Here is a 27,928-nt window from a genome sequence, read left to right as displayed (position 1 = left end):
AGTGGGGCCTTTGAAGTGGGGAAGACTTCAAGGAAGTCTTTGAAGTGCACTTAGGCCCTCTCTTCCTTCCTTGGCTCCCGTCTCACTACAGGGGGAGGTGTGGGGGTAATCAGCCCTGTGTGTGGGGGAGACAGGACAGATCCCTTTCAGGTGGCAATGTCTGCTCCTCCTTCCCATCCTGCTCAGGATGGCCCATCTGCATGCAGATGCCCAGTGAGGTACACCTACCAACCTTTGTGTGTGGCTGTCTAGAGGGAATGCTGGAAGCCAGCTGTCCCCAACAACAGACATGTATTCCAGAGACCGACACAAGGCACCAAATGGCTAAAGTAAGTAAATGTCAACTCTCTAAAAGTACTGACCACAAAACTGGGCAACCCAATGAACCCTTGGAGGCTTGGGTAAATATAAATCAGAATAAAGTAAACGTGCCTACAAGGGATTTTTTTTTACAAAAAATGTTTTTGTGGATTCAAAGAACTTTATCTATAGAGCCCTCATAAGTGACTCCAAAAGAAACAAACTATCAAAGTCAATGATATTTATTCAAAACGAGCGTATCAACCAAGAAAAACAAAAACTGGGTGTATAACCTTTAAAAAAAATTTTTTTTGATTTATGTAGAAAAATTGGTTTAAAAATAAGGGTACAGAATGCAAAACACATAAATACAAAAGTGAGATAGATTGTTTATACAGCAACTAATTTCTCATCAACACTCTTGTAATGATCCATTTCAAACATTTTCAATAAGGAGAGTTGGTTAGACAATGAACATTTCCAGAGAGTTTCCTTATACATGAAAATGGGTAAAATTGTTGACGTTTCAGTCTTGTTTTATGCTATCATCCATAAGACCATCTTCAGGACGAAATGTTCATATGTAGACTGAAGACCCTGGATCAATCAATGAAAATTATCTAATACTGATTCACAGAGGTGGTGCGACCTTCCTAAAGTCTAGAATGATTTTAAGGGGGCGCTTGCTACCATTACTTCGCAGGAACAGGTAATGAGACAACCCCTATTTTGAGTACTACGGTGGTGTCATAGTGAATACCAAAATCGATTTCGTTATGATTGTTACATCGCTGCATCGGGATACCATCATGGATCGGGTCTTGTGAGAATGCTTATGCTCAATTCCAAAGTCTTGTGTTGGTTATGATGACAAGCCTAATTGGAGGTTTGTGAAAACTTATGTCAGATGCCAAAGATCCAACATGTTAATTGTTAAAATCATACAACAAAGGCAGTAAGCCTGACCAATTTATTGTGAAAAGTGTTTGATTCATCCTGGGATCCATTGTACACCCAATACCATTCTCAGCTTGGGTGGGCCCTACCAAATCTTGGAGCTTTTATATATTGTTGAGAGAGCGGGATTCGATGTATAGTGAAAAATTTAATTTATTGGAGGTGCCTCTGACAGAATTAAAAATTGTTATTTGATACCCAGGGATGATATTTATTCTGGCATCTTTCATGAGTATACATGTTTTAGCCAACAATGAAGCCCTAATCGGTTATCGACCTTTCTCAAGACTCAAATCCCTACATTATGTTCACCCTACCTAGTGTGATGTCAATAAATGGCTATGGTAACAATAAAAACCTTAAACCCCAGTTGGCGCGCCTCCGGCTGATGTCAGTCATTGGAGATCCCTCCCGCTGTCTCTCATGGGTCGGGCAGCACTATTCAAGATGCTTGCCCTGCCGAGACTGCAGTATATCTTACAAAATACACCATATCCAGTTCCCCAGGGAGTGTTCACGTGTATCTCACAGGCAGTGCGGGCACTTCTCTGGAATGGTGGGACTCCCAGAATAGCGCTCAACAAACTTACTAGGGGGGTTTACGATGGGGGGCTGACACTCCCGGACGTGCGACTGTACTACTGGGCCCCCCAGGTGCAGGTAGTGAACGACTGGGTGTATGCAGACAGCTTCGAACCGGCATATGGAATTGACAGACTGGCAATGCCTAAGGGAAACTGTGAGCACTTGCTCTATGCTCGGAGAGTAGGGAAAGAGTGGCCTGCACATACTAGGGCGGTGGTCCAGTGTTGGAGGGAAGAGAACAGGTTCCTGGGGTGGACGGACAAATGCACAATCCCCCCCACCCACCTGCCCCGTCACCCACGAGCCATGCCGGCCACCACTAACTTAGAGTGTGGATATGCATTAATGGGCAGTGGTGGAGGAGCGTCAGTTGCATCAGGTTCGAGAGCAAGAATGAATTCAGAAGCGCATGAGTGGGCGGAGTTGAGAATTTGGAAGTAATGAGATAAAGGATGGGGAAGAAGGTGACTGTCCGATTGCACTGGCGACAGAATTTTGTATCTGCTCCACTTAATGTTTTCCTCTCTCCCACCCCCCACCAGAAAACTTAGTAATGCTTTATCCCATTGAATGTTATGACAATTGTGGTCTTGATCGATTATAACGATTTTCAAATTTGTATTATTGCAGTTGAATTTTTAAGTTGTGTTGAGAAATTGAGGTTTTTTGGGGGAAAGCATTTGAATCAACTCAGACATGTTATAATCAGAAGCATTTAATTTTCTTCCCCGTTTAGTTACGTCTTATATTTTTGACCTAGTTTTGTGTCATTTTATTTAGTGATTGATGTCTCACCAGTTGTCAACCTCTGATGAGTGGGATGCAACATTACCTTTTGTAGTATCCCCAGGGCAGGGTGTTATAGCTCAAACACGTGTGTGTGTGTTTTTCAGGTATTTCAACCTCACCAGGGACCCCTTCCTCTGAAATATATTCCATTGCAGTGTTACCAGCTCCTATTCCTAAACCCTTTTCTGCAATCCACTGTGTGCTTTTCTTTCCCACCGAAGTAGTTTGTGGCTTTTAATATGCAGTGCTTATCCCTGTTATCATTTTATTTAGCCTGATGTCCGGCACAGGTGTTGTCATGTTCACCTCTTTCGATGCACGTCCATGATGCATGCACATCATGCATTAAAGGCCTGAGCCTTTGGTGGTGCCTCTATCCAGGCACGAGTCAGGGATACACGCGGGTGGACGGTGTCCACCCACTATTTTTACTGAGTGAACACTGTCCACCCAGCCAAGAATTTGGGCCCGCTGAATAATATGCTGAACTCGTCCCCGTGTAATTTCCAAACACACTGTGTGTGGGGGAGACAGGACACATCCCTTTCAGGGGGCAATGTCTGCTCCTCCCATGCATCCCATTTCAGCAGCGCCTGCACATTCTCTACTTTCCATCTGCAACAAGCAACAAAGTGCAGGCGGGGACAATGCTTTCTGATTTTAGACTCCTGCTGGGCCCATAACAAAACCAATACCAAAACAGGGTCTAGCTCTAATCAGTAAGGCTGAGCCTACTCAAATTTAGTAACAAAAAGAATTGCCAGTACTGATACCTCATTCAGAAGCCCAATCTTTCATAAATGCATAGACACCTGTACAATGCATCCGATGCTATTTATTAGCTATTTTAATTTGAAAAATTAATTTTTTCAGATCATTTAAGATTCAAACACATTTATAACAAAAAGTAATATACAAACAATAAGGGTGGACACTAGAAAAAGTGCCCAAAATTCACACATGTACTTTCATTCAAACCAATTCAGTCATTTCACAAACACACCTCACACATTCATCCTGCACAGTACCAAATCAAACGGGGATTGAATACACCAATTGAAAAAGCACTGGGTCTGCCAACATATAATATTTAGACCATTGATTATCTTTAACTACACCTTCTCCTAAGTCATACAAAAATTTGAGTACATTAACAATAAAACAATAGCAGTACGGTGTAATGTTGCCACAATAATTGCAAAGCAAATAATTAGCAAAAAGAGCAACTTGGCAGACCCGATGGTCTACGCGTTTCGAATCCCTTCAATTCTTGGGATTCTCCTCAGGACCAACCACACTCTGTGAAGAGAAAATAAAGAAACTGTGTCTCTAACCAGTCTTATGTCAAATGTCTAAAACACCTAAACAGCTGGACCACCATAATGTTGTTTTAGCATTCCAGAATACGAGATATATGACTTTTTTCAATCCGCAAAAATAATCTCATCAACTCATCTGTTGGATTCCTGAAAAGGAAAGATAAGAAAAGAAAAGTGGGAAAACCGTGAGAGTACCCATCGCATGGCAGTGTCTGAAGTCCTGCAATTCCTAAGGACAACAAATAGGCTTACCCATTAATAACCCGCAGTGTCCTCTGCGGGCTGTGATTCTTATTCCAAACAAAACGCTGCCCTCTGCACGGGGTAATGATACCTGTGGGCATGAGAGGAGACCTTTGTTGTGGATGTGCTAATCCCAACGCAAAGAAACAAACAATACCCTCAACTTGCAAACCATCATGTTGCCGAGAGCTGTAAAGGACCGCGGTAGCCTCTCTTACCTCCGGGCGCCGAGGGGCACGGGGAAGCCTAGATAACAAAGGCTGAATTTGAGGGGTAATCAGGCCTCCTTTTGTTCTAGTCTCTTGGCTGGGAGCAATCGGGAGCCTCACACCTGATGCAAATGAAGCAGTGGGGAAACACAGGCTCAAAGCTTGTTAGCACTTCACACATTCTTAGGAGAGGCAGCTTTTGACTTTGTTCAGTCCCTGTTTAGGAGATATTTGCATGCACTGTAAGAATGTCAGATGTGATGGTCTTTCCCAGTATTTACCCCAAAAATTTGAATTTATATAGAGCTTACTTCCCCTGAGGAGGCGTTGAAATAATTTAGGTAGCACCATTTTGTTTCTTGTATAGCCCTACTCATCATTCCAATACAGAGTGTCAGAGCGCTTTACACCAGACTTGCATATTACATATACAATAAATTATATGTTTGTAAATGAATGTACAGAATGTGCGACATAAAACTGGGGGTTTAAGCTCCCTTTGCCATTATCCTCGCAATGTGCTTAAACATACACATGATAGCCCTGCTAAACATATATGTGAGGGCATAAGATCTGATGCCACGTCCTGTAAAGTCGTGGCTTGTGATGCCACTTCTGGTGATGTCAATTCCTGTGATGACACGTGTGATGTCACGCAACGTGATGTCACACGACGTGTTGTCACGCGACATGATGTGGCGTTCCTCAAGGCTCCTCGCTCAGCCCAACCTTCTTCAACGTCTACATGAGCCCCCTTGCGGCCATCGCACGCCAACACAACCTCAAAATCCTCTCCTACGCCGACGACACCCAGCTGATCCTCTCCCTCACCAACGACCCCGCAACCGCCAGAGCCAACCTGCATGAAGGGATGACAGAAGTAGCCAAGTGGATGATGAACAGCCGCCTGAAACTGAACTCGGACAAGACAGAAGTCCTCATCCTGGGATCCTCACCCTCCGCCTGGGACGACTCCTGAAGGCCCCCCGCCCTGGGCAGCGCACCCAAACCAACAGACCACGCACGCAACCTAGGCTTCATCCTGGACTCCTCCCTCTCCATGTCCAGACAAGTCTACGCCGTCTCCTCATCGTGCTTCAACATCCTGCGCATGCTACGTAAGATCTTCTGGTGAATCCCCACCGAGACCAGGAAGACGGTCACCCAGGACCTCGTCACCAGCTGTCTGGACTACGGCAACTCCCTCTACGCCGGAACCACCACCAAACTCCAGAAGAGACTCCAGCGGATCCAGAACGCCTCAGCACGACTCATCCTGGACATCCCCCGACGCAGCCACATCTCCGGACACCTGAGAGATCTGCACTGGCTCCCGGTCAACAAGACAATCACCTTCCGTCTCCTCACCCACGCACACAAAGCCCTGCACAACCAAGGACCAGCATACCTCAACAGCCGCCTCAACTTCTACGCTCCCACATGCCAGCTTCGATCGTCCAGCCACGCCCTTGCCGCCGTCCCCCGGATCCGAAGAGCCACCACAGGAGGAAGGTCCTTCTCCTACCTGGCTGCCAAGACTTGGAACTCCCTCCCGACCCACCTCCGCCTGACCCAGGACCACCTTGCCTTCAGGAAACAGCTCAAGACCTGGCTGTTCGAGCAGTAGTGGACCCCCCTCCCCTAGCGCCTTGAGACCCTCCGGGTGAGTAGTGCGCTATATAAATGCATTGATTGATTGATTGATTGATGTCATGCACTGTGATGTCACTTGCAAACTGCCTAACTAGGTTAGTCCCCTCACTTCTTTTTTTTAGGACTTGTGCCGTGCGTGCCTCTTTCCTCTGCTGATGCAAGTAAGGCTGTGGATGCCTTCCTTTGGGACCACACAAGGCCTAGAGAGATTACCTAGGACATATATTTAATATTGTTTATCAAGCGGTTTCAATGAAAAGATTTGTTGTAAATGAACTAAGACCTGCAAAGGCCTGTTAAGAAGAGCTATACGCAGATAACTAAAATGTTTATTTTAACTAAAGCAAAGCTAAAATTAATATCAGCTGGCGCCTTGTACTGAATGCTTTGGATAAACTCACGCTGAAAATACCTTTCTGTTAACATTTTCGTTGTTGTGTCGGTGCCTTCTGTTCCCATTTCACTTAAGCGATCAATAGAACTGATATTGCATGCAGTAAGATATGTTATGTTATGTTAATAATCTTTTATATAGCGCACGTACACCCAGAGGTTTCATGGCGCTGACTAGCAGATGCCCGGGCAGTGGAGGATTATACCTGGGCCTGAGTGAATAGCCAGGTTTTAAGCTGTCTCCTGAACATTAGGAGGTTAGTGCAGGAGCGGATTTCCAAAGGGAGGGAATTCAAGAATCTGGAAGCAAGAGTCGCAAACCTGCGTCCTATTACTTAACAAATATAGAAAGAATATACTAGAATCGTAGCCCCTATTTGAGTTTGCAAATGCTTTGAAAGGCGTACTGGTAGATCGCCGCAGCTGTACAATACTGAGAGACAGATTGATGTCCGAGATAATATTTTCTACATAGAATGTTTTTTAAAGTTTACTGATTTGATAAATGTCATATTTGGCCATCATGTAGTTTGGGCTTGGAACAAATGTTCAGCGCCAGAATATCCTTCCGGAGATAATGCTCTTTACTAATAAACATAGCATAACATGTCATGCCCACCGGGGCAACATTTATCTTGTATGGTCGCTATTGTTATTCTCCCAATGTGATTGAATTTTTCTGTCGAAATCCCTCTTTGAAACCATTATCATGTTTGTGATTTTTCTCTTTATCGATTTTAAGCTACTTTAATTTCAAGTACATGTTTTCACTCTGAGGTTGTCATTTATGTCTATAATTTTTTTGATGCCGTATTCATGTGACTTAAGTAGCCACATTTCTACATTGTTTTCAATTTCAATGGCAGTAAAACTTATTTTGTCTTCGAATACATGTTAATAGTTTTTTCAGTAAACTTTCTGAAGGTAGCCCTGGACAACAGCTAGTGCTCCATTGATAATAAATTAGCATTAAATTATGAATTGCTGGTCCAAACTAGAACATGTGTATCTGTGACACTACATTTACACAAGATGAAACCCCACTGTATTATAAATGAAATGATATATAACACTTTTTTTTCTTTTTCTCTGCTCAGGTAATGTGGTGATGGTAGTATCTGTCATGACAGATAATGACAAAGTGGAAGCAACAGAATTTGATGGTACGTTATAAAATGTTATAGCACTGAAATATTGTGTCCTATTTACCTCCTTTTATGTGTGTTTGTGTGTGTATACATGTATACATATCTATACATTTATAGCTATAATATATGTGTGTCAATGTTTTAGTTCCATATGAGAAGTCTAACAGTACCAAGATTCCAAGCACCTTCTTGCTGGATGGACATTTTTTCCATTCAAGGTTGTACCTGAGGTTGAATTGCTACCCTTTACAACTAGCTGACATATCTAATAAAGCTGATGTCTGACGAAATGGCTCCATAGACCACTTTAATAACATTTAACTTCTAGCCCTGATATAATTATTACTTACGCTCAGTTGAGCATAGCATTTCCCTCTGTGTTTCTTGGGTACAATGATGCAGTTGGTCTGGTTTTGTGGTTAGTGCTCTATGAATTTCGTTCTTGCTCACTATAAATTATACCGCTCACTAAAAATTATACATTAAAGCAGCACTGATGTGGGGCTTGGTAACCTGAAAATCCACCTTACACCCCTAATGTACATCCATCCTGCAGTGGACAGCCTTATAAAAGTTCTTAACAAATTGTGGAAGCAAAAAACTGGTGCTCAGAGAACTCCGCTCTCTTTCTGCCTGTCCACATCATATTCAAAGGCCCCTGCACATTGTACAAAGCCATCCACCATAGCAACCCCACAACTGACATATATAAACATGGCCTCTGCAGGAATACAAGCAATATGCAATAGATGTATCAATCAACTTGGAAGTACAAGATGGAACCGATAAAATACCTTCTCAGAACGGGTCCATCAAGCACCTCCCTTCACTTCCGCAAGTCGTTGCTAACGTCATCACAGAGCATTCTCATCCAGTTGCTGGACCCACAATGAAGAGTTCTAGTTCCTATTCTTTTTTCATCCCTTTTCCAGCTGCCTCCACTCGTCTTTCCATCATCCCTACACTAAACCTACACCTTAAGCCTCTCCTCACATCTATTCCCTTGGGTGTAATCCATGTTATTGTCCACTGCACGCTTCTGCTCACATCTTCTTTCATAAACCCCAACACACTACAACAGTTGCTTGTAAGATAGCTTTACTTTCTATAAATATCATACGTACTTACATATGTATCTAACATACAGGAAAGGCAATGCGTTTCAAAGTGTTAATTGATTCTTATTTACCTAATAAATGGTCCATTTTAACTAACCGGTGTATTTTACTTTTAACTTTTTGTGTTCAGGATGTAATTATAATTCACCATGAAGTATCAAAGTTTTTTTAACAATAAATAATTCTTAATTTAGCCCCGAGTTAATAAAAATAGTTCTGCAATATTGCTAAACCCTGTTACAAAAAATAGAGATTATCTTTAAAATTAACAACGGAAAGAAAGGAAAGCCTTATCAACTTGCCCAGGTGAAAACTGTGATTGGAAATTATTGTTTATCATTCAGGATGGTTATTGCACTCTTTTTCTTAAATTCGGGTAGTCCTGTTCGGGATTTAACATTGAGCCAGTAGAGGGGGAGGAGCTTAGCGCGCATCCAAGATGGTCGCGTGAGCTCCCGAGACCCTCGCTGCCTCCACCGACTATCCTGGCACTAATCCTGGTTTAGACGACGGGTTCTTCTTGACGCGACTCTCCTGATCTGGAAGACCCTTTTCAGAATTTGATTTGGACGCCGGATGCCCGACTTGCTCCTTCTAGAGCCCAGAGGCCTACATCGTGGCTTATCCCGGACCTTGGGCATTGGGAGCACCCCGAAAGTAGTTGAACAACAACGGCCTGTGGCGAGAGACGGACGCCCGGGACCTACTTTCGGTTTTGTTCCTCCCTGGTCGCGAGGATTGGAGATAGCTGATCTCGAGCCTGCTGGCTACCACAGCTCCCTGACTAATCCCCACTGTGCCCTGTGTTTCAACACCTTGTGGAGTTTTCCTTCGAGGGAGCCATTTATACCAGATCTCGGAAGCCCCGGCGAGGCAGATTATCCACCATGGCGGCTAGGTCTGAAGGCGGCAAATGGCCTGTCAAGACTACAACTCATGGTGGCGGGACCCAGGCTTCCATTATGGACAGATTTGCTCGGAACAAGGGTTCGCCGAGTGGGACTGGGAAAACCTCGGAGGGCATGAGTAGTGGCGCCCAGGAATCGGAAGAACCGACTCTACGAGATATTATGGGAGCCATCGCCAGCATACAGTCGTCGATGGGCCAACAATACGAGACCTTGGCGGCCAAGATCGACACAGTGGCAGTGGACGTGGGCCTGATCAGGGCAGATCTGGGGAAAACCAACGAGAGGGTGAAGTCGTTAGATATTAAGACTGCCAGTCTCACTTCGGATGTGTCCGAGCTCCAGACCGAGGTCCGCACCCTTCGATCCTCCAGCGAACGGTTTGCCCGCCACCTCGAGGATTTTGAAGGTCCCTCTAGACGAAATAACATTCGCATTATAGGAGTTCCGGAGACATCGACAGATCGATCGACGGACCTTCTTGTGGAAGACCTGATTGTTAATCATCTAGCCCCTAAAGGTCTGAGCAAGCTTTTTGCTGTGGAGCGCGCCCATAGGATTCCGGGCGGCAGACGAACACAGGGGACGGCCTGCGGCCCATCATTGCGCGGCTCTTCAATTATAGAGACAGAGACGCCATTTTGCAGGCATCGAGGACCAATGGCCCCACCAGGTTTGAGAATACCTCCGTTAACTTTTACCCTGACTTCACTCCCCTGGTGCAGAAGCAGAGACTGGCGTTCTCCGGGGTGAAAGGTAGACTACGGGATTTGGGCATGAAGTATGCCATGCTTTTCCCTGCTCGTCTGCGCATTGAGCACAATGAGCGGGTGCTCTTCTTCGATATGCCTGAGGTGGCTAGTGACTGGTTGGATACTTTATCCACGCCTAGAGACAATGATGACAACACTGGTGGTGCTGAGGGAGGCCAACGGGACCAGGAGGAGTAGAGGCACCGGAATATGTTCCATTGTACTGTGTTACGATATTTCGTTCCTTTCTTTTTTTGGGTCGATGACTTTTAAAATTGGGACCCTGGGGCGGTGGGGGGGTTCGGGACTTCTCCTCCTCCGGGTGTTGTTTTTCCTTTTCATCTGTAGTTCTAGTTCTTGGGGTAGGGCGACAGGCACACTGCTGAATGGGGTGGTTTTTAGGTTCCTCGCAGGGGTGCAGTGTGGGGGGTTGTTGTTCTGGGGTTTGGGGGAAGGGGGGTTGGGTTTTTTCTATTTTGTTCATACTGCATTTGAGGCTACGTATTGTTGCTATTTCTGTGTTTCCTTCGTGGGGTTGGGTGGACCTGACTTCTTACTTCCGGGATGGGGGGTAGGGGGCTGCGGATCTTGAGCTGGAATATCAATGGCTTGGGGGACAAGATAAAGCGGGGATTGTACTTCAATATGTGAAACGTCACTCTCCCGACATCATACTCCTGCAGGAAACGCACCTGGTTGGGAATACGTTTCATGCAATACAAGCTGGTGGCGCACTCGGGGTTTACTTCGGGCTCCAGAGGTGCTGGTATTATGCTTCGTAATTCCCTTCCCATTGAGGTAGACAATAAGATTTTGGATGACAGGGGTCGATATGCTGCAATTGTTGGGAGGTGGGAGGGAAGAACTGTTATTGTCCTTTCGGTCTATGTTCCCCCTGGCCTGCAGACTACCACCTTTGTTGACTTGGGTAAATTGTTGCTTGGGCTCCCCGAAGGGCTTCTGGTGATGGGAGGTGACTTTAACTCTGTCATGGATGGTTCGCTGGATCGACACCCTCCCAGGACGCTCACACCATCCCAATCTGGTCTTAGTGGGTTGCTAGATACATTTGGTATGGTAGACTGTTGGCGGATGCTGCACCCGGGTCAGGCCCAATATACCTTTCACTCTGGGGCGCATGGGAGTCTGGCTAGGCTTGATTATCTTCTTGTGCCCGCTGCCCAGGCCGCGACAGTGCGAGAGGCCCGACATTTGCCCAGAGGCATTTCGGACCACTCCCCGCTGTGGGTTCATATTGATCTCCATCTGAACGCTGGGAGCCGAATCGCCCCAATCAATCCCTGGCATCTCCGGACTCCAGAGACTAGAGCGGGGTTAGTTAAAGCTATAGACCTTTATTTTGCAGAGAATGTAGGTTCTGTTTCGTCCTCTGTGTCCCTCTGGGAGGCTTTTAAACCTGTGGTGCAGGGCCAGGCGCTCTCGCTTATCGCTGGCGCGAAGAGGCGGCACAATGAGGAGGTTGAACGGCTGGAGGCTGAGGTGGTCACTCTAGAGAGAGAACTTGATACTGGAGTCACGCAGGAGAAGTTGCATATCCTGCAATTAAAACAGTCTGACTATAAGGCCTTGGTCATGAATGCCGCGAAAGCCATGAGTCGGGAGCAAATGGGCCGTCTGTATGATGTGGGTGATAAAGCTGGGAAGTTGATAGTGTGGAACGGGACGGCTTGAGTCGTGTGGTGCCTGTGATCGAGCGTGAGGATGGGGTATGTGTGACGGATCCGCTGGAGATAGTAGAAGAGTTTGCCTCGCACTTTCGTATGCTCCGGTTTCGGATCGGCCTGAGGAAGATTCCCGTCTTTTGCCTTGTCTGTCCGAATCCGATAGGGAGCGAATTGAGGCGGCTTTTTCCACGGATGAGGTAGCGTTCGCTATTCGCTCCATTCGCTCTGGTAAAGCCACGGGACCGAACGGCCTGCCCATCGAGCTGTACAAGTTGTGCCCAGACAAAATGGCGTTATATCTTCGCGCGATGTTCTTGGAGTCGAGAGAGAGAGGCCGACTTCCCCGAGATCAACGGCTTGGCTTCATTGTGGTGCTTCCCAAAGAGGGCAAACCACGTGAGTTGTGTGCCTTGTACAGGCCTATTTCTCTCCTAAACGTCGAACCCAAGGTTTTGGCGAAGGTGTTGGCCAACCGATTGATAACCGTTATAAGTGATCTGGTGCATCCGGACCAATCCGGTATTATTCCTGCCCGTAACACTGCGCTCAATCTACGTCGCCTTCATGGCGTGCTGGCGAGAGCGGATACTCTGCGTGAACCGGCCATTTTGGTCTCGTTGGATGCCACTATGGCGTTTCACACTGTGGAATGGCCGTACTTATGGGCGGCTTTGGCTAAGTTTGGCTTTGGGCGGTGTTCATTGGTTGGGTCCGTTTGCTGTATGAGGAACCCCTGGCCCAGGTGGTCGTTAACGGAAGAGTGTCGGCTCCCTTCGCTTTGGGTCGAGGTACACGGCAGGGATGTCCCCTTTCCCCGTTGCTTTTTGCTCTGGCGCTGGAGCCTTTGGCTGCCTGGTTGAGATGGGAGCCTTCTCTCAAAGGCATCAGGTGGGCCCCCGGTTTTGAAGATCGCATCTCGCTTTATGCGGATGATATTCTTCTTTACCTAACTTCCCCGCGGAAATCCTTGGGAGTGCTATTTGATGCCCTTAGCTCCTTTGGCAGGAACTTGGGATTAGTCATTAATTGGTCGAAGTACTGTGTATACTCGCTTACGGAGGATGTCCCACTAATACCACGTACTTGTCCGATACAGGTCTCGCCCACCGGATTTAAGTATTTAGGCATTCACATCTCACGTGACCCGACGACAAGATACCGGCTCAATCTGCTTCCCCCGCTCGCTCGGCTGCGAGCAGATGTGAAGGCGTGGAATAGGCTACCTCTGTCCCTGGTGGGTAGGGCAGCCTTATTCAAAATGATGTCCCTTCCCAGGTTTCTGTATGCTCTCCAGAACACGTTAGACCTAGTGCCCTCCAGCTACTTCCGTGAGGTAGAAAGCTTACAAAGGAAACTGATCTGGGCCGGCTGTCCCCGAATTGCCTTGGCTAAGCTTACACTTCCATGGTATGATGGCGGAATTGCGCTGCCGGAAATCCGTCGGTATTACTGGGCCTCACAATTGAGTGATCTATTGCGGAAGGACGAGATCAAATCTTTTGAGGAGCTGCGACTGGAGTTTCAACTCGGCCCTCGCGAAATTTTCGTTACCTGCAAGTTCGGCACGCCCTTTCTTCTGTGATGTTGCCTGGGACGTCTGTCCCGGACTCCTCGCCCCTTGAGGATAGAGTGCTGGACGGGCATATCCCGGACAGTACGATTTCGTTAATATATAAGAAGTTAATAAAGCATCGGGTGGACCTTCTTGTGCAGCTCCGCACGTCTTGGACCGGCGATGGAGTGGAGCTTGACGATGAGGACTGGCAGGTGGCGATATCCTCTCCAAAGGAGGTGGCTATCCCGGCTCGTCTGAGACTGGTACAATTAAAAATCCTACACCGAGTGTATGTTACGGGTCCTCGATTGTTGCAGATGGGGTTTGTTTCGGATGCTTTGTGTAAGCGTGGCTGTGGTATGGTGGGTACATTCCTCCATATCATATGGGAATGTCCTGCGGTTTCATCATTCTGGACCCGTGTGCATGGTGTTATGTCTGAGGTGACGGGTGTTTCGCTTCTGCCTGAGGCTCAGAGATGTCTGCTTAATGTATGGGAGCCCAACGACTATAATGTTGCCCAAACGCAGTGGGCCACCTTGGGCAACATGATTGCGAAACGTGACATTGCGCAATTGTGGGGGTCGGCGCAGCCTCCGAGTCTGTCTGCTTGGTCTAGGAACATGGATTGGTGCATGTTCCGTGAAAAAAACAGTTCATGTCGCCAGGGGCAGGCCCAAAAAGTTGGGTAGAATATGGGGTCAGTGGAATCAATACTGTGGTGAGATCTGCACCCCTCCCTTTGAGCCGTCACCGGAACATCTCCAGTCCCCTTAGCATGACATTCCCTCCTCTCCAGGTTCCATCTGTGTATTGTTGCATACTACCTGCTCCCTCTTCTATTCCATTCCGGACATCCAGTTTGTTTACAATGCAACTGTGCAGACGCGGTGCCCCTCTCCAGAAGGATTCACCAAGATTGGTTTCTTTTTATCTTTGAGCCCTTGCAGTATTTTTCTTATGTTGGTCGGTTGGGGGGGTTGTTTTCCAAAAAAGATAAAATCAAAACCTTCCCTTCTCCTTTTCATGTACATATGGCTAGACATGGGTTTGTACTTGCCGCCGGGCCCTATGGGTTGTCGGCTGAAGGGCAGTGTACCTTTTATCCAGTACTGTATTGTGACAGATGCCAGCCGACCCACGGTTGCCGTATACTTGTTCTTGTATTTTCATGTCTTTTTCAATAAAGGTTTTAAAAAAAAAAAAACATTGAGCCAGTAGCACGATCACAAGCAGTTTTGCAAAAACAAAGAGTTGAGTTTAGTAGAGAGCATTGGCTGTGATGTCAAATGCATCTAATACAAACAAGAAAAGGAGAGTGGAATTTGTATTTTTGTATTTGAATGATCTTGCTGGAGAAGCTGACCTAGATAGACCTGAAAATCAATAACCACTATTATAATGAAACCTGTTGTTGCCTGATACATTTTTTAGGGTACTTCCGAACCTGGACAGGTCCCCCATGTCTGGGTCCGGTATAAATATTTACTACTGTTCACCAGGTCATGTGTCTCTTGTGTCTAGTAATTAATTCTTTTTGTAAGATTAAGCAATATAAAGTGGACCGTGTAGCTTGTAGGAGCACTTTGGTAGATAAACATACAAGGAGTACAGTTTTGCTGAATAACATAGACACAATAAAGCCAATTAGAGTGAAACTGGTGGTTCAGATTGCAAAATTGTTAACAAGAACTTCAGTGTATACAATCTTTATATCCTTCTGTAAAAGAAAATACTTGGTCGACTATGAAACCTAGGCTCACGAGTCAGCAGGTGTTGGTGTGCCCCTTTGTTTCTAGACTATAAGTTCATAAACACGCCCAATTTTAATGTGAACTTGCATGTTGAGAAAAAAACAGCTATTCGCCCCCATTATCTCTTGCCCAGTTTTTATGTGTAGACCCAACATCACTACTTTCTTTTTATCGTTACATACAACTTTTGTTGTCAGCCAGACCTGTTGTCTCTAAATTTGTGTCTGTCTACATTCAACTTTAGCTTACTGGCACAACTGTTAAAGGGGGCATTCGAGGAGTATTTCTCTTTCATCACATGCTGTTACGTGTATCATTATACCTCTTTGGAACGATTTCTCTGGTGTACACTTTGCTGGTTAAATTCACGAGCATCACCTGCTCAAATGGGCTATTTGAAATGAAGAAGCCACCAAGAAAAGGCGGCTCTCTCCATTAAACGCAATGCACTGTTTTCTTGAAGTATAATATAGATACGTTTGTAAATGGATAGTAATACTTGTGTGCGTTTCTTACTAAAGAAAATACCCTTCTCCAGTATTGGGGTTTCTTTCCTAGATTCACATGCCTGAATCATTCCCCGTCGTCGGAGTGGGAGTCCCACGGTACATAAAAGAGCAATAATATGCCTGTAATAACCAAGAAACCTTGGTAATAACCAACCAGGAAGTAAAGTAGCCCTAAGCTACAGGAGCAAAAGCTCCCACACTCATGACTATCCTAGTCATTTTGTATAGGCCAAACTGCAGCCAATCAGGCGACAGCACCCACCAGATTGTTCTCCCCAGAGGCTCAGGCTCTCAGATTGTCTACCGCACGTCGTGTGAAGGGAGTCTCCCTGAGCTCTGCTCAGTTTCTTCTTACTTTGGTTGGTTTTTACCTTCTAAAGATGTCTACTTCTAAATTCCTTTTTAGGGCTTATGATTCCTGTGGAAAGCTAAGGCTGTTCAAGGAGGATCCTCACAAAAAATGTATATATTGTCTGTATCCAGATCATGAGGTGAAGGAGTGTAAAATCTGCAGGACCTTTACTCAGAAAACCCTCAGGGACAGAGAGGATCGTCTTCTTCTGTGGCTCAAGAAGATAAAGGACCAAGATAACCCCGTTTCTGAGGTAGGGTGCATCGCCTCAGGGTCTTCTATATCCTCTAGGAAGAGGAAAGCTGAGGTTGAGTTAGCTTCTCCTGAGGCGAAGGTGTTGAAAAAAGCCCAATCCTCTCAGGATTCTGGTGCGCCTTCTACTTCAAAAAAGGCTTCTCCACCTGTTAAATCTGGTCCTAGTACACTCTCAAAGAAAACTGGAAAATATGCATCTTCCAAAACAGCTTCTCATAAAATGTTACCTCAGGCTGCTCCTTTGACGACTTCAGCGTCAAATACAGCTTCACCGTCGCCATCTCTTCACGTGGCCACCTCTTCAACATCTACGGTGACTTTCTTCTCACCAAAACCAGCAATGGTGATGTCTACAGCCCCCTCACCGTCGACGTTGGTTCAGGTCCAAGTTCGACCCATCTCGTCGACGAAGCTAGTGCCATCTATCGTCGACGGCCCACCGTCGACGAGGATCCTGAAGGTACCGTCGACGAGTACTCCGTCGTCGACTCGAACGTCGACAAACATCTTGCCGTCGACGAAGCTAGACCTACCGTCGACGACATCCTCGTCGACGAAGATACCGTCGACGACATCCTCTTCGACGAAGAAAAAACCCCCGTCGACGAAGAAGGCGCTTCCGCCAACGACATCATCGTCGACGAAGAAGAAGACACCCCCTTCGACGAAGTCATCGTCGACGACAATGTTACCGTCGAAGGACACACTGTCGAAGAAGATTCTTGTTCCTCAGTCAGATACAGGTTTTTCACCGTCGACGGTGGCACCGTCCACGCCCCCACTGTCAACCTGTACGGAAATGCAAGTTTGGTCATCCAAGCCATCCACAATACCTCTGCCTTCACCGTCTACCACAGCTTCAATTTTGGAAAAGCGTGGTTCATCTTTGACAACTCTTTCTCCATTGCAAATGCCAGAAAAATTACTAGATTCTGAGGAAGAGGAATCCTATGAAGATGACACTTTACCTGCAGCCAGAAGCCCATCGAGCTGCTTATAAAACTTCAAGACATGGAGCAGGATGAGGAGGAACAATTCCTTTAGCCTTCTGGTCGGGCTCCTGTGTCAGCGCCTACCACACAAATGCCGCTGGACCTGTTGCTTAATCTTCAATATATGTTGAGCGATTATTATCGTCGTTTTCCCCCATCAGAATCAGGTGATTCTCACTTCTCTACGCCTGTGGCAAGAACATCTATGGCAACACTAAGGCCTCCAAGACCAGCTTCTCCGCTGCCAACTACGGAGATACGGCCTACAATACCTTCTTCGCCAGGGCCATCTCATCATACGCAGGGTGATAATTCTTCGGAAGAAGAACGAGAAGAAGCCGAAGTAGACGACAAGTCAGTATTGTCAGAGTGGGATGAGTATCAGGCACAAACTCCTTCTCCAGTTGGCCAACCTATGGCGGATTCTCCGCCGGTGGACATCGCAACCTTCCACCAAATCATGGACAGGGCAACAAAGAGGTTCCTTATCACAATGGAAGCTAAGCAGGATGAGTGCTTTCTAAATGATTTTAAAGATTTACAGCAAAAACAAAGTTGGTCCATCCCTATAATTGATTTTATCTGGAAGGAAGGTCTAAAGGTAATGGCGACGCCAAACTCTCTACCTGCAGTTCTACCTCAGGTAGATAAGAAGTATAGGGCGCCTAACACGTCGCCGGCATGCCTTATTGGCCATGCAAAGACGGATTCTGTGGTAGTCAAGGCGACTCAGAGGAGAGCCAAAAATCCATCTACGCAGGTCACTGCTCCCCCGGATAGGGAGGGAAGACGCCTCGACTCAATAGGAAAGAAGGTCTCAACTATTGTGGCAACTACTGTCCGTGTCACGAACTCCCATGCAATCCTTGGGAGGTATGACAGACAGATGTGGTCGGACATATCGCCGTATATTGAAAAGCTTTCAGAGCCTGATAGATCTGAAGCCAAGAAGATTTTACAAGAGGGAGAATGTGTTTCGTCTGAAATTATTGATGCTGCAGTGGACATGGCAGCCACAGGTTTCAGACAGCTGGCGGGTGCAGCTGTTCTGAGAAGACAGGGATGGTTAAAATCTACATCCTTTTGCCTGGAGGTCCAGTCTAAGATCATGGACATGGCCTACGATGGAGAGTTCCTTTTTGGACAACATGTGGATGAGGCTTTACAAGCCATAAAGAAGGATACTGAGACTGCACGGTCCCCGGGATCTCTTCAATTTCGTAAGTCTTCCTTTTGTGGAGCAAGAGGAAGAGGCAATTTCTCTAACAGAGGAGGTTATTCACAGCAGCGTTCCTACAACAGCTCACAGGGTACCCAAAGATACCAACCATACCGACAACAAACGTATGGTCAAAAGAGAAACAATTACTCTCAGTGAAGAGGAAAAACCTCTTATCGAGGAAGAGACAACAACAAGAGCAAATGAGACAAGCATCCTGCCACCACTTTTACCCAGCCTGAAGCAAATTGGAGAAAGAATATTTCTATACTACTCAAATTGGTCCAAGATTACCACGGACAGATGGGTCCTGGACGTGGTATCCAGGGGTCACATTCTGGAATTCGTCAAAGTCCCTCCAAATTCTCCCCCAAAAGGACCACCACCAGTTCATCTCAAGGAGCTGTTCTCCCAAATATATTCTATGATTCGAAAAGGAGCAATCGAGAGGGTACCTCAACATCAAAGAGGAAAAGGATTTTATTCGAGATTTTTCCTAATTCGCAAGAAGTCGGGGGAATGGCGCCTCATCCTCGACCTGCGTACCATCAACAAATACCTCAAGAAATTGTCCTTCAGAATGTTAATGCTTCAAGAAATCCTCCAGTTTCTTTCAGAAGGGGATCACATGGCAACACTCGCCCTTCAGGACGCATACTTCCATGTGCCCATTTTTCGCAGACACCGGAAATTCTTGTGGTTCAGAGTGGCTGGCAGGGACTTTCAGTTCAAGGTCCTCCCCTTTGGACTACGGTCAGCCCCCAGAGTTTTTTAAGAAGATGCTAGCTTCGATTGGAAGGAATTCAGATTTATCCATATTTGGACGACTGCATTATCAAGGCCAGTTCTTTTCTCACAGCAAGAACTCACGTTCAGAGATGTCTGTCGCTACTTCAGAGCCTAGGTTTCTTGGTAAATTTCGAAAAGTCTCATCTGACTCCATCACAGAGAAAATCTTTCTTTGGAGCGACGCTGGACACAAAGCTCGCCCAAGTCTTCATATCAAGAGAAAGGCAGTTGAAGATTCACAAGATGGCATCTGCATTGCTAACAAGAAAGTGTGTTTCTGTTCGCAAATTCGAATCTTTCCTAGGGATGATCTCGTCCTGTATTCCTCTCACCCCCAACTGCCGCCTAAAGATGAGGCCCTTACAAGAGGAACTCAGTCTACAGTGGATACAGGTAACAGGATTATTCGAAGGCGTGATCAACATAACCCCTCGGATGAGGAACTCCTTTCAATGGTGGATGCAAAAGTGCAACCTGCAGGCGGGATGTGCATTCCTAACAGAAGTGCCCAGATTCATCGTGACCACAGATGCTTCTCTGGAAGGCTGGTGCGCCCACCTTCAAGGAATGACAATCAGTGGCAAATGGAACATACAGCAGAAAAAATGGCACATAAACCTCTTAGAGTTGCGAGCCATTTTTCTCGCCCTGAAATCCTTTCAAGCAATTTTAGATGCTCTACGGTTCTAATTTGAACAGACAACACAACCAGCATGCATTACCTGAACAAACAGGGAGGCACAAGGTCGGCCCGATTATCCCATCAGGCACAGGAGATTTGGAATTGGGCCCTAAATCACAACATCAATCTCTCGGCGGTCCATGTCCCAGGTGTTGCCAATGTACTGGCGGACTCCCTCAGCAGGTCTGCTGCATGCAATCACGAATGGGAGCTACATCAACCAACCCTGGATCACATATTCCAAGAGTGGGGTCATCCCGACCTGGATTTGTTTGTGACGAATCAGAACCGGAAATACCCACGCTTTGCAAGCTGGATTCCCCACAAGAACTCATGCGGGGATGCTCTTTCGATGAACTGGTGTTGGATATTTGCGTACGCTTTTCCGCCGATTCCTTTAATCCCCAAGGGCATCAGGAAGATGAGGAGACAACCATGTCGTCTAATCCTGATTGCTCCAAGGTGGCCCGACAATATTGGTTCACCGAGCTGATTCTCCTCTCGGAGTGCAGGCCGATACAGCTGCCTTGAAAACCGAATCTCCTGACAATCCAAGAGGGCCAAGTGTACCATCCGGACCCAGTTTCGTTGAAATTATCAGCTTGGCTCCTCAACACAATGAATTTGCCAACTTAGACATTCCTCAAGATTGTCAAGAAGTTCTCGCTAATGCTAGAGCGCTGTCAACGATTAAGACCTACAAGATCAAATGGAAGCGTTTTTGTGCCTGGTGTCAAGCTGCTGATCTGCATCCCATTCATGCTAGACCAGAACAAATGTTGCCTTTCTTTCTGCATTTGGCTAGATCGGGTTTGACACATCAACCCTAAAGGTATTCCTGGCAGCCATTTCCAGATTCCGTCAGGACGGAACGAACTCTCTGTTTTCTTCAAGAATAATCCAGCAATTTTTTAAGGGTCTATTTCGTATGTTTCCTCCAATTCGATGACCACCTCATCTTGACATTTGAACGTGGTGCTAGCCCAACTCATGCGTCACCCCTTTGAACCCATTCATAAGATTGATCTCAAGTTTCTTACTTGGAAGTTCTCTTTGCTATTGGCTTTAGCATCGGCTAGAAGGGTCAGTGATATTCAAGCATTCACTTAAAAACCGCCTTTCTTGCAATTTACCTCAGACTCTATGGTGCTACGTACCAATCCTAGGTACATGCCCAAAGTTCCATCGGATTTTCACCTAAATGAGCCAATGATCCTCAAGACATTTTTTCCAAATCCACAATCACCGGCTGAAAGAGCTTTACACTCTTTAGAAATCAGGAGATGTCTCAGGTTCTATCTTCAAAGAACGGCAACTGTTTGCAAGACAGACCAATTGTTCGAGGTATATGGAAGACTGCGCCAAGGCTGTGCGGTATCCAAGCAAACTATAGCCAGATGGGTCTCGTCAGCAATTGGACTATGTCATCAACAGGCAGGAAGACCATTGTAGTCTGTACCAAGAGCGCATTCTACAAATGCGGTTTCCTCTTCCACCGCTCTATTGGCTGGTGTGCCCCTGCTGCAAATCTGCAGAGCTGCAACGTGGTCCAGCAGGCACACTTTTACAAGACACTACTGCCTGGATTCAGCAAGTGATGCAGATGCTTCGGTGGGAAGAGCAGTTCTACGCAATCTTTTCAAATAAGGTAAGCCTCTGTTCTCCCTCCTCCTCTATGCTCTTGTTTAGACGCTTCTAACATGTTATTGGTTATTACCTTGCATGCGTATCTGCTGTATACTGTAAGCGTCTTATGAGCATAATGTTTTTCTTTCACTGCTATCTACTCTGATTCAGGCATGTGAATCTATGAAAGACACCCCAATACTGGAGAAGAACAATAGTTACTTACCTGTAATCTGTGGTTCTCCAGTATTGGTGTCTTTCATAGATTCACATGCACCCGCCCACCTCCCCTCAGAGGCTCCCTCAGGCAATTATGTTGGTTTCACTCCTGTGCGAGAAAATCTGAGAGCCTGAGCCTCTGGGGAGAACATTCTGGTGGGTGCTGTCGCCTGATTGGCTGCAGTTTGGTCTATACAAAATGACTAGGATAGTCATGAGTGTGGGAGCTTTTGCTCCTGTAGCTTATGACTACTTTACTTCCTGGTTGGTTATTACCAAGGTTTTTTGGTTATTAAAGGCATATTATTGCTCTTTTATGTACCGTAGGACTCCCACTCCGACGACGGGGAATGATTCAGGCATGTGAATCTATGAAAGACAGCAATACTGGAGTACCACAGTTTACAGGTAAGTAACTATTGTTCATTTATGTTAAATCTACTTGAAAAATAAAAACGAAACTATTTGGTTGAAAAACGACTTTCTGTTTGCCCTTTGGAAAGCCTCAGCCTAAAACGTCTGTCTGAAATGTCAAGTGATTAAACACTGGAGCTGTGATCTCAGATGGCTGTCTTGAATTCAATCTGCATTGATCGAGTAGCCTGATGTTAGTGGCATCCTCTTTCTTAGAACACCTCGGCTTCCTATCTCACTTGCTGAGACTACTTTGAGTTCTAGATGTAGTCCTTTTGCTGGGGCTCAATCCCATGTGTCTGATCCGCACTTTCAAAATATTAATATCCCAGCCATCGCGTGGCTTCATCAGACAGGTCCTAAAGAGCTGCACCCTCGGGCTCTTTAACACAGTAAGTACAACCGATGGGATCCCTTAACAAAAATAATTACGATCAATTGCAATGCGACAGAAATTGGAATGGTGTCACCCACACATTCAACTATGCAATTAATAAAGAAAGCATCTGTAAAGAAAACATGTTGAGAGACGGCGTGCCTGTAAAGAAAATATATTGAGAGACGGCATACATATGAAGAATGTTTACATTAAAAAATGCATAAGATTTACCAATGAACAATCAAGTCAATGTTTTGGTTCTTGAGACAAGGAAAAGTATTCTTTCACATAGCATATGTTTGTCCAATAGATGAAAAAAGTCCTATAATGTCTAATAGTGTAATTCACAAATGTCCTAATGCACTCCCATTTAAGATGTGTACTTTATCACTCATCCGTTCTTCTGCTTGCATGGTTTATACTGGAAAAACAATAAGAAGTGGAAAACATGTTGAAGTTTCAGTCACTGTTTTAGCTAATAAGCCAGACCTTCTTCAGAACAGAATGCATATGGCAAATAAGACGACCTCCTGTTTTTCTAAATAAGAGACGGCAATTGCATATATGCCGAACAAGGGATTCCATATGCTTTCAAACAGAGTGAATTCACACATAGCCAACACGTGTGTGTATAAGACAACTGAATAGTACACACCATGAAAAAGGAACAAAATGTAAAAAGGAAATAAGAAAATGGAAGAAACAATGCTTCTGTGTGTTTTGTGTATCTGCATGCTCATTTTTTGATACATATAAAACTAAGGCCAGTTTCTTTATTTTTTCGTTATGATAATTTGATACATTCTCCTGCCTGGTTAGTATTGAACCAACTCCCTCCGTGAAGTAGACAAAACGTATCCGTACCTTTGTCCATATTCACTGGTGAGTTGTTTCTGCTTTAATTTTGATGCATTTTATGGCTCATCCTAGTGTTTTTTGTGCTACAAATTGTAAAATTTTCCTCATTTAGGTACCTTCCAAACCTTTCCAAGCACTTTCAACCTGACATGCGACTCAGGAGGTAGCTCACTCCTGTAAGCATGACATTTCTTCCTTTTTCATATTTCCTTTTTCCCTTCCTGTGTGTACACTGCACTTTTTATTTGCCTTATAAACATGTTGCTCTTGTTTTCACAGTGGATTCACTGTATTTGCAAATCTTCAGAGATTTGTCAAGCAAGCATATGTAATAACATTAAACTGAATTGGATCCCAAAAATGTTGTAAGAAATTGTGGAAGAGGTAACACAATGATCATGTTTGCACTCTGTTTATTTAAGTTCAGCACTTTGTCACCAGTCATGACTTACTCACCCAATGTATAGTCAGTCCATGTGTTATGTTTGTGTTTGGACAGCTTCTCAAAAATTGTGAATTAATTCACTACAAGGTTAATACAAAAGATTTTACCTTTATCACTATTGTGGGATCACTATTGTGGGAAGTGTGTGTTTCTCATATACCCTTCATGGGATGTAGTTTGGCTTATGTATTCAATACTTTTTTCAATCTAATTGTGATTCCCAACAGAACCATTGTTGTTGTTTAGTGACCTTACCCAGGTTCTGAGGGTTACTGGGTTACCCCTTTACTTCTAATGGAACGTTTGTCAGTGAAACAAAAATATTTTAAAAATAATCAGTTGTTTAATTAAAAATGTAGCTTCTTTTTTATCATTTTCAAAGTTCTTCCCTTTCACAAATGCATATTACTGCATTGTTTAGATAAGCATTGTCATATTGTGTACTTCCTGATTTACTTTAATATGGTACTGCATGCAGCACATTTGTTCAAATGTGTTAGCACATTAAAGATCGGCCTATTGGTTTTGTCAATTCTTATTTCTCTTCAGTTAGCTCATAAGTCTCTGAATTTCCTGTGGTGGTATGCTTTTTTCTGCTGAATGAACAGAGCATGGGACACTTCTGGCCAGGGGGGCGTCCAGGTATAACCATACACATAGTGTAAAGTGACTGTCTTCCAGGCTAAGGGGGCATAGATTTTTATCGTGCCACAAATTGTGATATCTACCTGCTGACTCCTCAAACCAGTTTTTTTAATATTCAACTGAAATTCAAAGGAAATGTGATGGCATCAGTTGGGATAGAGGTTTGGTCATGATCCTAAAATGCCCTGTTTCCACACTAAGGGGCCTATTAGGATGACGGGCGGACACGGGTAATGGGACCGCCCGCCATAAGGGCGGGGGTCCCGTGGGGGTATTAGGATGTGCCCGCCACAGTGGCGGGCACATCCTGCATTTTTAGCATTGTGGCTGGCGGTGCTCTCAGCACCGCCCGCCACAATGCTAAAAATGCATTCCAGCATTTGCATAAACAAAGCGGCAGGCACCGCGCAGTGCCTTCCGCTTTGTTTATGCAAATGAAGGGGGGTACCTGTGTACCCCCCAGTGCACCTCCCACCTCTCCTTCACTCTGGGGGCCCGCAGGGGGCCCCCAGAGTGAAGACCGTATGCCTTTCCCTGGCGGCATCGCCGCCTCGGAAAGGCATCCAATTTGGGCCTTCCTAATATGGCTGGCGGTGTCCGGGGCGGAAAAGCTGCGGACGGTCTTTCCGTCCACCGTGGTCCCCCCCGCCATTCTAATATGGCGGGGGGGATTCAGGACAGGATGTCGGGCGGATTGCCCACGCCAGGCTGGCGGTGGCTACCGCCAGCCTGGCGGGGGCAATCCGCCTGACATCCTAATGGGCCCCTAAGTCTGAGACTAAAGCTAGGACATGGAGGAACCCTGCATCTGAAAGAAAAAGTACCGGATGACATAAGGGAAAGAGGAGTAGCCCTGGCCTTGATGGCGATACAGGCCCTGATGTCTATCATCTGTGAGGAGGATGGAATTAGGATCTAAACCTAATATGTGCTGACTCCATTTTGAGAGTAGGTGGCACACCAGTTGCAGTCAATAAAACTATCCCATGGATAGGGATTGTGTCTTCATAGAAACTATGCTTCAATTTTGGTAAGACCCTTGGTAAGCTTATTTCATTCATACTCGCATAGAAGAATAAAAACCATTAGGACTGAGCCCATGATATTTCTTATCCCAAAACAATCAAGGAACACCTGCTAGTGAACAATTAGTGTGGCTTTCAGCATCACTTAAAATAGATCCAGATATTTAGACTAAGATATTATAAAAAATAAAGGGACTGGCAAAACCTTTTTTTTAACATCCCAGACCAGCCACTTGCCAAGCATGGGAAGCCCCTGACTCTTGGAACTTTTTCAAAACAATATCTAATAAACTATACGAGGGAGTGAAGGAAAAGAAGAGAGACACAACAGTGCCCCATGATTTGCCCCAAGCTAGCGCTTATGATCCTTAAACAATATAGAATTGAAAATGATTTCCTAGTCTTATATTACCATCCGAGAAATGAACTAGAGGTAATCGGTGCTTAAGAGCTGACCTGTTGGTTTTTGGGTTTCTGTTACAGGATTAATATTTTCATTTGTGTAGACGATTACATCTTACCACCAGCATATGCGTCCATTATCAGAATGTGGTTGAGGAACCAAGATTAGCTTGACTCACAGGTTATGCCTTGCCACAATACTTTAAGAGTCCCTTGCAACTAAAGGAGGATCAAGCCAAGTACCTATTCCATGCAGACGAATTAGAGCCTCTGATTGAGAACCATCTCATGATTCATTAAATAAAGTGTGTTGACCAATGTGATGGGAAGATGGACATTATTAATTGGCAAGTTTTTACATGGAACTTCAAAATACAATAAAAACTTTTGCAAATAATGTAGTGTGATTGCTCAACATTTGTGACAATGTGCTAAAGTGGTTTTCACCTCCAGAGTGACAGGAGTAAGGCATGTTTTAGTGGCTGCTATATCTTTAATACTTGTATGATGCATGGTGGATAATGACAATGAAGTTTGATTATCCATCACCAAAACGCACAAAAGATTCGTTACAAAATAGGTGTAGCTATTGTATCAAGGTACTCTTTTATGTCCAAATTTCACTCTGTCTCCTTCCAGATGTGTACTTTACAGACATTGGTGGAGTTCTATATGGATCATAAACATATTATACTAAGTTTGTGCTAGCCTTGTCAAACAAATGCATAGGTTTGTTATGATTTGAATTCCCACTTTAATGAATAGTGCTACCACTTAAGTTAAGACAAAACCACATATTACATAAATGAGATACTGACGCATTGCTTTTCTCTTTATCGGTCTTTGCAGAAGCCATCTTGTCATGTGTATACAGTCTACAGAGAAATTCAAAACACAGGTTGGAGTGGAAGAAAATTGAGAGAGGCAGTGGAGATGTCTCTTTTGTTTATTATGAGGGTAATATAGTCGGTAAGTTAAAAAAAAGTTAAATAAGTCCTTTTATTGTGTGCATTTGTATTTTGTTAGCATGTTTTATGTTTTTGATGTAACGTCACTGCTTTAACTACACTTACTGGAATATAAATACTATTATGTTTAAATGTGTGTTCTGGTTCATAAAGCCAAACATCACACATCTGTGAGAATACATTATATAAAATGTTTAAAATACTGAGTTAATTCTCTGTAGGTTAATCTTAATGATCACATTCTCAATGTAAAGAGCATACCTTTGTGAAAAAAAATAATGTGTGTAATGAGCACAGTTTCAAAACTATTTATAGCATATGATTTGAGCACTTTAAGAGCTTAATTAAATAATTGTCCCAAAATCAGGTATAACCTTCCTTCTCAAACTTCGTTTGTGTGACATGTATACTGGTCAGCATGACTGGATGTTATTGCAAAAGCAGATTGTATAGTTGGGAACACTAAAGCCATGTTCAATCAACAGTGTCTTCAACCGCTTATTAACGGTTTGTGATGCACAAAGTCTGTTTACGAAGGCTCGTGTTCTCAGAATTTGCCAGAAAAGAACAACAATATATGTACCATAATGTATAGATGGAAACGACTTTCAGCTAATTAGGTTAGTAGCCTGGTGGGAGAGTGGTTAAAAGAGGGAGGAGCAGGAGAGTGAAATATGTCTGGTAACAAAGCTGGTAAGCTGTTAGTCCCTTTCCCCAAAAAAGGATAAAGAAGGAGATGTCTGTTCATAAACATTTATTTTCTTGATGTCTATTTGGGTCC

The 27,928-nt window shown here is 44.9% G+C and overlaps 1 protein-coding gene across 2 annotated transcripts in view; it reads left to right on the top strand.

Moving 5' to 3' along the window:
- The window catches only part of JAM2 (junctional adhesion molecule 2), a 326,071-nt gene that overhangs the window by 172,911 nt on the left and 125,232 nt on the right, over positions 1-27,928 (top strand). For both annotated transcript variants that reach the window (XM_086934037.1, XM_086934036.1), the window contains exons 2-3: positions 7,546-7,611; positions 27,029-27,148. In XM_086934037.1, coding sequence (XP_086790163.1) covers positions 7,546-7,611; positions 27,029-27,148 — 186 coding nt within the window. The remainder of the gene's footprint in view (positions 1-7,545; positions 7,612-27,028; positions 27,149-27,928) is intronic.

This window comes from Lissotriton vulgaris, chromosome 8 (genome assembly GCF_964263255.1).
Source record: "Lissotriton vulgaris chromosome 8, aLisVul1.2, whole genome shotgun sequence".
Lineage (NCBI taxonomy): Eukaryota > Metazoa > Chordata > Amphibia > Caudata > Salamandridae > Lissotriton > Lissotriton vulgaris.
Note: the sequence above shows the minus strand (reverse complement) of the source record. Positions and strands in the feature narration are given on the sequence as shown.